Source organism: Trichinella spiralis (assembly GCF_000181795.1).
Source record: "Trichinella spiralis strain ISS 195 chromosome Unknown Scfld6, whole genome shotgun sequence".
NCBI classification, from domain to species: Eukaryota; Metazoa; Nematoda; class Enoplea; order Trichinellida; family Trichinellidae; genus Trichinella; species Trichinella spiralis.
The window spans coordinates 955,766-971,123 of NW_003526945.1; the positions used below are offsets into that span (position 1 = coordinate 955,766).

At 34.2% G+C, this 15,358-nt stretch overlaps 2 protein-coding genes across 2 annotated transcripts; both read right to left on the minus strand.

The window, feature by feature from the left end:
- Positions 1–2,689: 2,689 nt before the first annotated feature.
- On the minus strand, positions 2,690–11,470 carry Tsp_07946 (putative SAM domain protein). The gene is made up of 10 exons (XM_003373300.1): positions 11,281–11,470; positions 9,407–9,538; positions 7,017–7,177; positions 6,046–6,192; positions 5,630–5,990; positions 5,271–5,559; positions 4,396–4,630; positions 3,957–4,225; positions 3,564–3,654; positions 2,690–3,460 (listed from the first exon to the last, which is right to left on the minus strand). The coding sequence occupies exons 1-10, from the start codon at positions 11,468–11,470 to the stop codon at positions 2,690–2,692; spliced, it is 2,646 nt and encodes an 881-aa protein (XP_003373348.1).
- A 658-nt stretch (positions 11,471–12,128) lies between these two features.
- Positions 12,129–14,101, minus strand: Tsp_07947 (conserved hypothetical protein). Its single transcript, XM_003373301.1, has 3 exons — positions 14,071–14,101; positions 13,525–13,685; positions 12,129–12,203 (listed from the first exon to the last, which is right to left on the minus strand). Exons 1-3 carry the CDS (start codon positions 14,099–14,101, stop codon positions 12,129–12,131), a joined length of 267 nt encoding a protein of 88 aa, XP_003373349.1.
- Between the last annotated feature and the right edge of the window lie 1,257 nt (positions 14,102–15,358).

A 15,358-nucleotide genomic window follows, 5' to 3' on the forward strand; every position in this document is an offset into this window, starting at 1 on the left:
AAAAAAATTTTTTTTTTTTTAGGGGGGGGGAAAAAAAGGAAAAAACCCCCGGGGGAAAAAAAAAAAAAAAAGGGGGGGGGTTTTTTGGGCCGTTTTAAAAAAACCGTTGGGAAAAAAAATTTTTTTTTAAAATTTTTTTCCCAAAAGGGCCCCAAAAAAGAAAGGAAAAATTGGGTTTTCCCCCAAACCCCCCAAAAAATTTTCCCCCGGGCCAACCCCATTTTTCAAGGGAATTCCCCCCCTTTAAAAGGGGAAAAAATTTTTTTTTTTTTCCCAAAATTTCAACCCCTTCTGGGAACTTTTTTCAGGGGGATTTCCCAGGGGGGGGGGGGGTTCCTGGGGTTTTAAAAGATAGGGCCCCGGGGCAACCTTTTGGGGGCTTTTTTTTTTGGCCACGTACCGCGTTTTGTTTGGGCGGGGAACCTTCCAGAACCTATTAATTTTTCATAATTTAGCATATATGAAATACAAAATATGCAAGCATACATATGCAAAAAAGTAAAACTTTATACAGGATTTTAACAAAGTCCAAATAAAAAGGAACGAAAATGAAATGTGAAACAAATAAGCAAATGGTTTGGCTTCGTTGATTTTTATAACAAATCTATCATTGTTTTACCTATAAAAAGGAATTCATTTAACAAGGGTTGTTCCTGCTTTTCATTTAAATACCAAAAATTTTTAAATTAAAATTCTTTGTTCGGAGAAGTTTTTGATTGGCTGCAATTTAGAGATAAGAATTGTACACAATTATCCGATTTGGAAGTTATTTTCGTGCAATATGTCAGTCATTTTATAATAAAAATTCCAAGTGCTGAAATCGGCAGCTTTATCAAATTTCTCAAAAAAATTATTGATTTCGGGTTTTCATAATTTACATACCTTTAACTGGCACAAAACTGTTTGCTCTTAACACAAAATTATTTAACAATACGATGTAGTTTCTGAGATGTTCGGAATAATGTCCACTGTGGATACTGGTGAATTTCTCTAAAGTTTCGAACAAATACCATGCATGAGCCCAATAATGTAACATAAATTGTGAATTTATTTAATTTTATAGCTTTTGTAATGAATTTCAACTCTGGGCGACTACATATTATAGTAATTATGCAAATCGCCATTGCATCGTTGTTGCTTAACGAAATTAATTTCAAATATTCACAAATGTGCCATATATCATGACTTTAATAATTGAAAAAGACGGTAAACGGGATTGGATGCAATGAAATGTTTACTTTTCAGCAAAGTAAACAGTTACAACGCTTTCGTTTTGATTCGATGCAATTAATGATTACTTAACAGTTATAATTTCAGAAATTCAAAAAAAGCGGTAAAATGGTAGAAATCTCATAAGTTCGATATCAAAAATGTCTCATGTGCAGAAATTGACAATCTCTGCTTCCGTTTAAAACAGTTACTGATGGGCGACTTCCCTAAGCATTAAAATAGGCAGTACCTCAAGTTTAGAGCCCATCTATTCCACAACTAACCGGCAGTTTATGGTCACAATCTCCAAAAAAACATTTTTTCTATCAATATGAAGCTGTAACAATGAAAAAAAGTCAAAAATTTGAAAACGAATTTTTCGTTGATTTTCGCAAAAGCAACCAAGTCTCTAGCCCACGAAATTTTGCAATTTTCGAGAAAAATGTTTTTCAACAAAAATTAAAGAAATTGATTTTTATCGGTACAAAATTATTCCCTAACTATTATAAACATATCTGGACGGCTGGCGATTGCGGATTTCTTGAGATATACACAAAAAAGTGAAACTTAATATAGGAATTTAACAAAGTCGAAATAAAAAGGAATAAAAATTAAAAGTAAAATAAATGTGCATACTGAACAATGTCTTTAATTTTTGTTGCGAAGTTATCAATGTTTTCCACCGAAAAAAGAACTGTATTTTAATAAGAATTGTTCCTGATTTTCATTTATGCAACAGGAACTTTCAAAATTAAATGCGTTTGTCTACTGAATTTTAATTTACTTTCCACACACATTTCAGAGATCAAGAGATCACATTAGACAGCTATTTTCGTGCAATATGCCAGTCTTTTTATTCTATAAATTTCAAATGCTCTAACCTGCAAATTTATCAAATTTCTCAAAAAAGCATCGATTGAGGGTTATTGAAACTTTTCATACCTATAATCGGCACACAGTTGCTTGCAATATTCATAAAATTATTTCACAATAGGCCGTAGTTTCTGATAAGCATGGAGCGATTTTCGTCTAAAAGTATGCTTTTTTAAATTTTATATTTGTTTTTTATACCTGTTAAAATGATAATTTCAGAGTTGAATTGCGAATGTCTGAACAAGCTTTGCAGTAGTTCTCCGATCGATTTGTCATTATTTGGGAAAGAAAGTTTTCTCGAGAATGGAAATTTTTTGAGAAAATTTATTCGAGACGACAGAGCTTTTCATCATTTCTCGCTTTTTCTTCTTTTTATTTATGTAAAATAGCAGATGCTGATGAGATATGCATATATTTTTTGCAAAAAATTGGACACATGATATGCACATACAAAAAAATAATACACGACCGTGTTGGTTGATGACTCATTCGAAGCAGTTGCGCGAGGGTTTGGGCTGGTGAAGTGATTTATGAAAATTTCAAGAGTGGATGGATTGTAGGTTGAATGCATTTTGAGAAATGCAGTTGAGTAGGAAAAGTTCAACGTTCACAGGTTCGTTTCATGAGGATAACGACGAAGCGGGAGGGCGCATTCGCCGGGCAACGCAAGTGAACGTGGACGTTCCAATGGTCCTAGAATGTAGTCGATCCGTTCTCGACTGCAACAACGATTCGACTGCTTGGAACTGGAACCAGACGAAGAAAATGCGCTGTCGCTTGTGGTCTTTTCTTCCACACCGGTCAATTCACAGTCATATTCAGCAATTGGACCCATAACTCGTTCGACACGCTCTGGTTCCGGTAAATGGTCAGAGCCGTGCAACCGTTCGGACGACAACCAATTCTTAAGTCTCAGCGCCAACGGTACTGCTCCACCGGACAGACGTTCGATAAAACGGCTGCGCGTTGGCGAGCAGAAATCGCCCATCGAATGCGGTCTAGAGCTGACGTTGAACGATTTTTTCTTTCTCAATCTCACGAAGCGACTTTTGGAAAATTCATCCTCAACGGGCGACAAACAACTCTGGCTGGAACGTTCAGCAGATTCACCACTTTGCACACTGATGAATCCTGTCATTGGAGCGTGCGCAAGCACTTGTGGTGTACTCAGGATTGCCTTCATGTGTTTGGAACGTTCAATGGAACTTCCCAAATCGCTGGTCACCGACGACAGTGTACCTGTAGACTGTGCCCACTGTCGTGCTCTGTTCAATTCAGAACCACCTAGCCAGCTTAAATCGGTTGAAATTTTGTGCCCAATTCTGGCATCACTTGTCGACCGTCTACCGTACAAACCGAACACTTTCACGAATGAATTCTAAAAATTGTGTTTTAAAATTACAACCATACCAATCATCAACGAGAAGAGGCGAATCGAAAAATAAATAAATAAATAACGGCAAAATTTTTAAAGATCGTACTTTCACTGACTGATGACGAGTTCCGTTTGATTTATCGTTTGCAAATTCACTGATTACGCTTTGCAACTTGGCACTAGGCGATTCGCAGTTTCTGTACAATGACAACAAACGAACCCTTGAATAGAAACAAAGATTCTCATTGGCTCACCGAACATCATATTGTGTAGTAAATTGAATAATACTATTAAAAAAAATAATTATTATTATTATTATATTTAGTTTAAAGAAAAATTATAGTTTCTTTTTCTGCTTTAAAAACATTCAACAAGTCGAAGTTAGCATTATTAATGAAACAAAAATTAAGATGCTGTTCATAAAAGCGTATTTAGCGCAGTGTGGACAGCAAGTGCATGCAATATGCAAAATTAATGATTAATTATGACAAATTTGTACTTTTCCGCTGCAACAAGAGCTGAAAATTTCAACTGCAAATGACGTCTTGGCATCTGCTTGGAACTGGGAATACGAAGCACTTCGGCAAATTGAGTAAAGCCGAAAGAAGAGTCGAGAATGAACAACGCACCGTGCACTCCTGACTGACGTAAGTTATCTGCATATTCTGCCAAATCAATCTGCTGAACCCATTTGATTACACGTTCGTTAGTCCACCACAGTAAATGGCTGTCTTGATTGACGCTTTCAGAGCGATTTTTCGTCAACAACTACGTGAAACAAAATACTACACATTTATACATAAATTAAACATTAAAATAATACAAGTGCAGTTATGCATAAAATTATCCATAAATTAATAATATTCCACATTAATAATTTAAATATGCAATAGTTTACTTTTAGAAAAAGCTCTGCTGTGCATGCATAATATTTTTACCTTGACATCAAATTGTGTCATCCGTAATGTTTCAATGCCTGCTAATATGGCTGCCTGGTGTAAGCGCTTGGTTACTGAAAGATGCTTTACAAGATGCTTCTTCTGCAAAGCGTTCAACACACGGCCATCTACGAGATTATTCAAAAATAAGTTTGAATACTGAGGCAGTCCAATCGATGGCAAGAAAGTATTTCCAATGTAATGGTGAGTCATCTCTTTTATACACGGATACTTGCTGAAATAAGCAAACAACAGCACATTAATTTACACAAAATGAATATCCAATTTTTTGTCTTTTGTAAAAAAAAACTCAACAGCTGTGACGTTAACAATGGTAGTGGGTAATTGAATGACAGAAGGTGAAGAAGCATTGAATTGAAGCTTCATTTACTGACTGATTTGTTTCAGCTTGACCGACAATAATGTCACTTAATATCACCATCTAATTGAATAACATTTCAACGTGGCTTAATTTCACAATACCATTTCAGCGCTATCTCTATTACAGCATCATTAGTAGATGAATATCTAATACAAATGCTAAAGCAGCGGCTGACCAACCACTGAGCACAATTTCAAATATAACTTCTTTTGGTGTAATTCAATTTCGCCTAGCTACTGAATCGCATTTCTGTAACAAATAAAACAGATCCTCTTTATGATCCTTTACATTGGAAAATCGATTAATTTTATCGAAAAAATCTGTTTTCCAAATATCTTTATGAATCCCTGGGGTAATGTTATGTTGGAAAAATTTTTGCAAACGTTTCAACAAACATGTGTGCAACATATAAAATGCTATTTTTACAAACAAAAATGCTTCACAAATAAATTCACTTGATGCAATGCGAGAAATAAAAAAAAATTCTTATTACCATAAAGAAGGCACACGATATTCATCCAAGGCTAAACGTAATTTTTTCTTGTGCATCGGGTTCGCAATACCAAGAGTGTTTTCCATTTCGAAATCGGAAAGTTCAGCAAGAGCTTTACCACTTTTCACATTTGACTCAAACGCTTTCACATAATGAATCATGCCCATTTCCAGTCTCAACCATGCAGTGATGTGAGCCAACTTCCACTGGCTCAACGGCATGCTTCTCGCTCTCAGCAAGTAATCGGCCCTTTCGGCCAAATTCAATTCTTGTGTAATGGGATCATGCTCTGAGAGGATTTCAACAAATTGTATTAAAAAAAAAGAAAAATCCTACTTCACGCGTAACAACTATTTTACCGGAAAAAGAATCTAACGATTCGCAAACTTTCGCTTTGCTTTTCGCAAAGTGCAGCAATTTGGAAAGCCGGTTGCCGTTGTCTTCAGCGTGGGCATCTTTGCGACTGCGGCATCGTCGAAATGAATATGCAAATGGAATTCGTTCAAAAGCAGCACCGCTGTCTTTCAATGTCGATTCTGAGCTAGATTTCAAATGTTGCGAAAATGCGCCACCGTTTGCCAAAAAATGCGGCTCTTCTGAATCAGTCACCGGAGACGATTCATCATCACTTTGGACAGCCACACTGCCCAGTGAAACAGAATTCGCCCCTTCGCAGTTGTACACCGTTTTGCCGGTAAGAAGTAAAAATCGACCCTGCATCTAAACGAAAAAATGTTTTACAAATACAGAAAATCAAAAAAAAATTATCATATACTTCTTTTAAGCTGGCCTGAAGCCTGGAATTTTCTTGCTGCTCTTTAGTCAAGTCTTGCTTTTGAGCACTGAGCTGCTGATTAGCTTTCGACAATTGTTCCGTTGCTTTGCTATATTCCGCTTCCAGCTTTTGCTTTTCCCACAATAGCTGGAAAATGTTAACAAAATTATATTATTAAATACACGTCATTGTTGAACGTTGCATCACTGAACAATGAACAAATAAATGTGACTAATTCTTCGATCAACAAATGCTAAATTTGAGCATCCATTTTTAAAAATTCAACACAAATCAGCAAAACAGTAGTGAAAATTTTTCATACTCTGAATAAGAAGACAATGAAAATCAAATTTATTATTGTAATAATGAATAAAATTTTCAAATCTTAATGCAAGTCGTTTTGATTTAACAAATGCTCCAATCAACAATTCAGTCAACAAACAATCACATTTGCAAAATATGTCATGCTAAATTTTAATATTTCAATAGTATCTATTTATTGATGCTTGATAGCAAAATTAATTGTTCAATCAAATTTAACTTTGATAAAAGTTATCAGCCACTACTTACTACTCGGGCAATAATTTGAAGAGAAAAAACATGTCAATACAATAATAATCCCGGTAAAAGTTTCCAAAAAAAAACTTTCTTTGCAAAGCAGAATAATAAAATACATGTAAAAAGCCGCAGAAACAAGAACTGAAATTTCAACATTAAAATTTCTATTTTCAAATTTTTAAATTAAATGTGAATATTTGTTCTAGCTTAAAAATTGTCAGATTTTTTGTTATATTTGAATTTGAAAAACAACGCAATCCCACGTCAAAGCACCTAATCCTGATTGATAAAAAAAAATAGCAGCATAGTGAAGAATAATGTTGATTGTGAAATGCAAGTGATAAAAAATGCATATAAATAAATTTTGAAAAAAAATCGAAACCCTATCCCCACCCCGTCTATAACATGCATACCTGCTTTGTTTGCATGTCACTTTCTTGTACTCTTTGTTCCAAAGTGCGAACAAACTCTTTAATATGACTTTCCTTTTTTTCCAAAGCGTCGCAAAGCTCTTTCATTTGATTGAACAATTCTGCTTTTTCGTGTCTCAACCTTTTCTGATCGGCTTGTGTTGCTAAAATTAAAAATTTTTGAAAAAATGACATTTACACATTCACGCAGTGGAATTTATTTATTTGAATACCAAAAAGAGCTTCTCTAGCTTGTAACAATTCGTGTTGCAATTCAGCAATGTTTGCACAAATTTGTTCATTTGGATTTATACTGCTTTTCAATCGACAAATGTCATCTGCTGCTGCTGCTGCTGCTGCTGTTGCTGTTGCTGTTGCCGTTGTTGCTGCTGTTTCTGTTGAATTCATTAAATTGCCTTCTTTTTTAAGCAAAAATATTTGCCTTTGTAAAAGTCTCAGTTCAGCTTTTAAATGAGCATTTTCATCACACAGGCAATAAATTTTTCTTTCCAATTCGTGTTCTGAAATAGCAAACGAATATTTTGTTTCCAATTTTCTCTCTTAAATTTCAAAAAGCTGCTCAACAATGCTCAAACAAATTAATAAATGAGAGACGGTTGATGTACGAATTCTGACTTATATATATACATTTTTCTTTCATCCAACTATTTATCATTAAACATTGCTCGTTTTTCGTCATTATAAAATTATTATTAATTTTTACAAAATGACAGCTTTTGATAGATATGGCATCATTTCTTATGAAAATCAAATCTTCAAATTTATACCTTCTTTCTTATTATGTTGAGACTGGTCACGGTTCAGTGATTGAAATAGGTTCAAGAAATGATCAATCAGTGCAATATAAGTTTTTCCAATCCTAATAATCTAGTACGACCTTGAGCATTTGTTTTCAGTCCGTCAGCAAAAAGCAAGCGGATGTGACAGGCATTGTATGCCTGCCTTATGCAGAGACGATGGTGACTCAGGAACAATTTGGGCCAAACAGAACACCGTTGTCGACAACAACAACAACAACTACCAAGCATTTATTCCTATATTCAATTTACTACCAACTTCTCTCGACAACATACGTATCACTTGATACAATGTTATAGATGAAATGTTTTTATTTGCTAATTTTTATTTCTTTTTTTTTATTCAGAAATTTTTGTAAAATAAAATTATCAAATGCAATACAATTTGTTCAATAATCTCAGTAATGAGTCATACGTGTTGCAATTTTTACTCTCAGTCATAGGAAACAATTGCGCCAGCTTCAATACACCCACACAATTAAACAATAAATTCTAAAGCAGCAAGCAAGCAAGCAAGCAAGAAAAGCACTCTTTTTAAACAATTTAACTAAACTAAAAGTTGTTCAGTAAATACGATCAATGAAAAAGCAAGTTTATCATTAAAAGCTAAGCTCTAAATTTATCTTATTTGTAATCAGACTTGTCAAAATTTGCAGTTAACAAAGGAAATTGAAAAGCGAACAGCTTTTATCATCATTTTCCACAATAATGAGAGAAAAATACAAAAAATGAGAAAATCTTAAATTTTAATCATTCTGAGATTCTGAGAGAGAAAGAGAGAAAGTTGTTCAAGTTCATCTCTTCCATTATCGATGTGATCAGTAATAAATATTGCCGCTGCTAGTGCTGCTCATTTGTAATAAATAAAATAAATAATGAATTGCATTTAAATTTGACCTACGAGAAGAAGAAAACGTTTTTTTTCTGCTTGATTGAAGCTGAAACAGCAATCGCATATTAAAAATATCATTCAGAGTAGTAATGCGAAAGTAAAGTCCGCAGTAACGATGACCACCGGTTTTCAAAATTTGCGTCTCCAATGATAGCTATTGATGACTTAGAAATAAATCTCTCTCGTTCTCTCTCTCTCTGTGTGTAGGTGTTGTTTGAATAAAACTGAACATGTGAAGTGATAATTTCAGTCACTTGGCGGACGAAAAATGTGCCTTCTCACAGCATGAACAGGAAGGATTAACGCACCCCCCCCCTGTGGACAAGTTCATCGTAGGTGTCGATTGTCGAAAAAAGAAAGACATCAAATGTAGAACACACAATATATATATTTGTGAAAAGAAAGCTTGTTCCTTCTTTTCGTTTTTTTCCCCTCTTTGTTATTTCAAAAAGTGCCAAACTTACAATGACCCTGGCAAGATGATTTTAACTATGCTGTGCAGTGCGGTGAAGAAGAGATACATCGAAAATGGGGGAAGGGGTGGTGGGGGAGAGGGGTAGCCTGCAACTACTGAGTTGAAAACAGATAACTAACTAATTAATCAAAAAAAAAGAAAAAAGAAAAACAATCACCTTCCATCAATGCTCATATTGAGCAGTATAGATGAAAAGAAAAACACTTACCCTGTGAATTCATGTCTGATTCTGGAGGTGAATCGCTGATCATCATACTTTCTTCCAAATCGTCCACGCGACGTTTGGCAAAAGCGACTTCTTTTCGCAATGAGTTCAACTGATTATGACATCGATTGATTTCTCGATTTAGATGAGTATTGAAGAGATAATTGTCGCTAGCCTAAATGGGTTCAATCAATGAACATTGTGCTGCATTTGGTTAGGACGGATTTGTTCAGATGGATGAGCGTCTGAACTTTTTTGCCCGTCAACACGACGGCATTTTAAAATAAGCAAGCAAGCAAAGATCAAAACAAAAAGGTGTATTCTTATAGCCGATGTCTGAACTTCTGAAACTAGACCTTTAAGCTCGCCGATCAGAGAAAAAGCATGCTTATTAGTAGTAAACGAGTAGTCACTATTTGAGCAACACTAGTTAAGCTGAGTGTGGTGTAGTTTAAAAAGAAACAGCAAATGCAGTTGCAGTCGAAACAGCAGGCAAAATTTCGAGACGAACTCGCGTCCGCTGTTGCTGCCATTGCAAACGTTTGACGCTTTCCTATAGCTTCTGTTCAGCCACGGCATTTCTTTTATCTAGCCTTCAAGCATCCGACTGACCATCATGGCACATCTCCTCCTCGATTATATGACGGCGCCAAGCTATTGCAAGAGCGGCTGCTTAAGTTATCTGTCAGCTGCGCTGCCTATGCAAAAGTATCTTTTGCTTATTTGTCAAACGCCGTTGAAACGTCTCCGCTTCTTCGCGCATGCTATACTAACGGTAACAAATGGCCGTCAATGCTACTGATCCTTCTAGGTCAAAACGCCGCCTACTGCTGTTGACCGCGTGACTTTGAAAATCGAATAAAAAGCTAATAGAAAAGATGTCGACGGAAGAAAAAGCGAGAAAGAGAGAGAGAGAGAGGGGGAGGGGGGGGGAGGGAGAGGGAAAGCAAAGGAAAAGAACGAAAAGCAACTTGGTCAGGAAAAGAAGGTTTGCCGTAAGTGCACGTTATGGCTTTTCATAGCTGATGAATTAACTATTCATTATGCAGAGACAGTTGTTCTTGAAATGACAATGACAGCTCACCACCACGGCTAATCTGTTGATCGTAAATCTTATTCGGCGCCGGTTCTGTCGATGAGTCAGTCACACACACGCACACACAAGAAAAACGCCAACATATAAAATGTTTCTTTTCTTTCAACAGCTACTTTTACAGCACGTCCCATTTTTCGCGTCATTTAAATATTTTTAAACTGTTTCCACTATACAGCTGATGATAAGAGATGTCAACACTATGCGCATGTTTCTCTCTTTCTCTCTCGATGTATATATATATTGCAGATTGAAAATAGTAGGAAAAAAAAGAAAATTCTGAATGCTTGATTTTTTGAAACGTGATAATATTTTTTTTGTTCACTTTCAAAAGAAAGATGTGATGAAAAAAAATAGCAAAAAAAAGAAAATTTGTTGAAAAGTGCATTCCACAGAAACAGAAAAATAAAAATGAACAATGATCAGGGCATGTGGGAAACAAAAAAAAACAAAAAAGAAAAAATACTTCAAATCTGTTTTAAAAAATACACGCCATAATTCGCAATTTTATAATATTAATTATTATTCAGGAAAAAATAGCATAAGAAAATGCACATGTGTTATAGTGTGAAGAGGAAAAGAAAACAGCGAGATATGTGTGAGCAACTGTAGTGAGGAATTTTTGCTGCGTGTCAATAGAGCTATATGTTGTTTACATTTGTTCAATAGCAATGCGTTGGCTTGCTATTTCTCAAGCTTTCGCTTTCGTCTTCACTAAATACAACAACTACATAACAATATTGTACAATAAATTTGATTTAATTGCATGGAAAAAAAATCTAACCAATGAAAATTTCATTGTTCGATAGAATTGTTTTCCAAAATAATTTTCCCCAATCCATGCATATCATTTGTGAAAGCCATTTGCATAGATGCTTTAACGAAAATATAACGTGTTCATTTTCAAGAAAATCACCCATATGAGCAGTAACAATTTTCTCCTTTAATATAATGTAAAGTGCAACATATGACATATTGTTTGAAGATATTTAAAAATTAGTTATAAATTCAAAGAAGATAAGAATTATTGGCATATTTAGTAATGATATTTTAAAATAACTCAACGCTTGGCTTAAAATTTAACTCCATTGAACATATTCAAAATAGAAATAAATAATTTAGAATTGCCAAATTGATTAATCTACTGCATAATGTGATTTGTGAAATGAAAAATTTTCAAACTGAACTCGACACTTCATTCATTACACACGTATTATATTATAATTCTCATGAATAGCTATTATGAAATTTAAAACTAACACATTTGAAATATGAATGTACAAATGTAAATTGACAGCTTTGTAGTCGATTGAAATATATGATCAGCTTATGAAACATAAGATGCTTTTAAAGAAAACTAACGAGTTATTTTTAAACATACGTTATGAACATTCACAGCAAATTGTATAAAAAAATTAAAAATTGCAAATAAATATAATTTTAAAAAATAATATCAAATTATGACCGTGATGTCGATTTATTCATATGGAAGACATGAATTTTACACCGAATGATTTCGAGTTGGAAAGCAAAAAATAGTGAGGACGCTAGTCTTGATTGTGTCGACAGCTTTGTGTAGCAGATGTGCATGCGCATTGTTCTTTTTATTTCTTTGCTTTCCATTTGAACAAATCACATGCTGCCCAAGATTGTCAGCTTGGTAATGCAGAAAGTATGAAAAAAGAAACTGAACCCCTTGAAATGATTCTGCATTTTTTTGTTTTTTTCTTGTCAAATAAAACAATACATCTTTGATTTTATTATTATAATGAAATATAAAAAAAACTTCACATTTCAAATATTCTTATTCTCAATAGTAGTAGTTCATTTTAATTGCCCATGTCATCATCGTCATCGTCATCATCATCAGTAGACATTATTAGGTGAGCTTTGAAAAATTCCACCTACAATGATTGTCATCGACATGAAAGCGTGTCAAAGTGTTTATTGAAAATTTGCAAACCTTTTAACTACAACACACGCCCGCGGACACTAACTACACTACTTCCTTTAGACTTTGTTCAATATTTGTCATATTGTTAATTTTCGAATTGGATGCTTCACAAAAATAATTAATCACCTGCTGAACAATGGAATTCAATGAAAACTCATTTTCATAGCAGCTAACATTTTTTCCCCACTAAATATTTTGAACATTTTTCATTGCCACCTTCACATTGTCATTAATCGAACAGAAATTTCTGTAATTCAAACGTTCACATTTGAAGAAAAAAAATTAAAATATTTCCAAACACACTATTGGACAAAAGAATCTGACAAAAATACGATGCTTGCACATGTTCACATTTGCCTGTTAGTAAATTTATTCATATTGAATCATATTTGAGCTCTCTCGAAGTGAAAATAAATAAATAATTTGAATTGCATAATAAATAACTCGGGGATGATTTAATGATAATCATCGCTAGTTGAATTATGTTGTAGCAAGCTAGCTAAAATGTGCAACGAATACGAATATTGTAATTTACATGAAAGTGCCAACAATCTACTGTCACCAATTATTTATACTGTGCATGAAAGTATGTCAAGACTGTTTTGTAAAACTATAGTTTCAATGTGCTTTTAGAAAGCAAACTAGATTTGATATAATTCAATTTGATCACAATTTTAAATAATGTCCAAGTGGTAAAAATGTGGTAAATGAAGAATTTGAATATCAGCTTAAAGCTAGCTAAAAGTGAATCTGGTGCAGTTGTTTTAAGCAAATTTTTGCTGTCATTGATAAATAAATATAGCTATGCTATTTGCACAGTTGATGTGAATTCACAAGGAAATTCAAAATGAGGGCAATACTGATATAACTGCATCCAAATTAATGCATTACTACTACTACTACTACTACTAGTAATATCATTGTCATGATACAGCAATAAAGAACTTTTGTAATACAAATATGAATAAGATATGAAAATTTAATTGCATTTTAAAAATTTAATAAACTTGAAATAAATGGGCATATAAATACTTTTTTAATCGACAAATTTTAACCATAAATTGTCATACTTACCAGTAAGCAACATTGATTTCGAGTTTCCGTAAGCAAGGATCGAATAAAGCAAAATTCAACTGTCGACGGATATGGATTGTTGTCAGATGGAGTATTTTTCGCTTTTGCTGATTCTTCTAATTGAGACACTTCCTTTTGCAGGTGATCCAAAATTTCAATTGCTTAAAAAAGCCAACAACGTATAAAGTGGTAGTGATGGTGATGAAGAGGCGTGAAAAATGTAACTTTTAATATGATACTGGACTTATTATTGGCTATTTATAAAAATGAGATGCTTGTCGTCTGGGTCAGTATGGCGTCAACAGATTTGCAGTGAGAAACTGAGGACCGACCTGACAGTGACTGTGAATACAAAGGTTAACTAAATATTGCCCTTCCCGGTATTCTTATTGTTTGTCTTATCGTCGTAGACGGACAAAATGTTGGTCTTGGTTCTCTTTTGTAAACCATGTTCCTCTTTTTGATACATTGTTGTACATAGATGTCTAGCAGATAGTAGCAGCGACCTTTGCAGAACAGTAAGCCTTACAAAAGGCACTCACTTACTCGCCTTGATTGCTTCTGCAGCTTTTTTCATATCAACCGTTCAGTATGCACGAGCAAGCAAACAATTTCATTAGACCAGTCTTGAGAACAGGTGCAAAATGGCCTATTCCCATTGGATTTATTTTCATAGTCAAATTATTAAATTTTCATAGGCAATCAATTTATGAAAAAAAATCAACCTCTGTTGAAAACTGTTGAAAAATGACTACAATAATTGATTTGGCATTGTCACATTTGTGGTAACTTTTACCTGCTTTACTTTATTTTCGGTGAAAATACTTTCTCAATGTAAAAGTAGCTTCATAAATTTTTTTAACGTGCATCTATGAATGGATGTCCAAAAAAAGGAGTCCATTTTTTGAGTTGTCACTCAGTTACTAGTCTAAAGTAGAGTAAGGTCAGTCTGTTGGAACGCTTTCAACTTGAACACAATAAATAATCTCGAACATATTTCAAATTTTCCTTAAAATGAAAACGTTCTCCTTATGATCAATTTTTTATTCACTTATAAGTCAGCTTAAATTATTTCGATTAATAATTGATTAAATTTCAATCGATTGAGTACAATGTATAGTTTCTTCAAAAAAATGCACACATGTGGATAGTTGGGCAAGTGGTATGAAAAATTAATAAGATTAAATGTAAATTTATGAGATTAAGCATATTTTTTATTTTAACCTCTTTATTGGCAGTTATAAAAAAGTTGATTAGAATTCCTAGACAAAAGAAAACTTGTTTGCATCCTTGCCTTTTTTTAATGACAGCAGTCGTTAACATTAGCTGAGAAGCGACACGACCTAATTGCATTATTGCAATCCTGATGAGATTATATCCAAGCAATGTCGACCTGGCTTATTTCAACTCCAACTTTTACCACAGATTAGAATTGGAATAATTGAATATACACCGGAAGGTGGAATGATTGGCTCCCATCGTAATTATTTATTGGACTTCCGACTGATCAAAGGAAATAATCTATAAGTAGAGAGGATCGGATCACAGGGCTCAGGTCAATGCTTTGTTGTTCAGCAGTTGGGGGGGGGACCAGTATTTCCCATTCTATCCGGTTTTCTTTTGTTCCGCTAGCTTTAAAGCAGATGAGCCAAACCGAGCAGCGGTTATGTGCAAATTTGGCACCAATTCCTCAGTGCGAATGCTTTTCACCGAAGAGTATTTCTTCAAGCATGCAATAAGCACACACGCCAGTGCCACTTACAAACGGCGGCACTGGCTTAAGCAAATTCAAATTTCTATTATGAATTGTTTAATTATCTTTTAAGATGTATTT

Coding starts and splice junctions, on each gene's coding strand:
- Tsp_07946 (XM_003373300.1), bottom strand. CDS start 11,470: ATGTCATATGTTGCACTTTACATTATATTAAAGGAGAAAATTGTTACT. Junction 6,193..7,016: donor GTGACATGCAAACAAAGCAG/GTATGCATGTTA, acceptor AACATTTTCCAG/CTATTGTGGGAAAAGCAAAA. Junction 4,631..5,270: donor TATCGTGTGCCTTCTTTATG/GTAATAAGAATT, acceptor TGCTTATTTCAG/CAAGTATCCGTGTATAAAAG.
- Tsp_07947 (XM_003373301.1), bottom strand. CDS start 14,101: ATGAAAAAAGCTGCAGAAGCAATCAAGGCGA. Junction 13,686..14,070: donor TGCAGAAGCAATCAAGGCGA/GTAAGTGAGTGC, acceptor GGCTTTTTTAAG/CAATTGAAATTTTGGATCAC. Junction 12,204..13,524: donor GAAATCAATGTTGCTTACTG/GTAAGTATGACA, acceptor AAAAAAATGCAG/AATCATTTCAAGGGGTTCAG.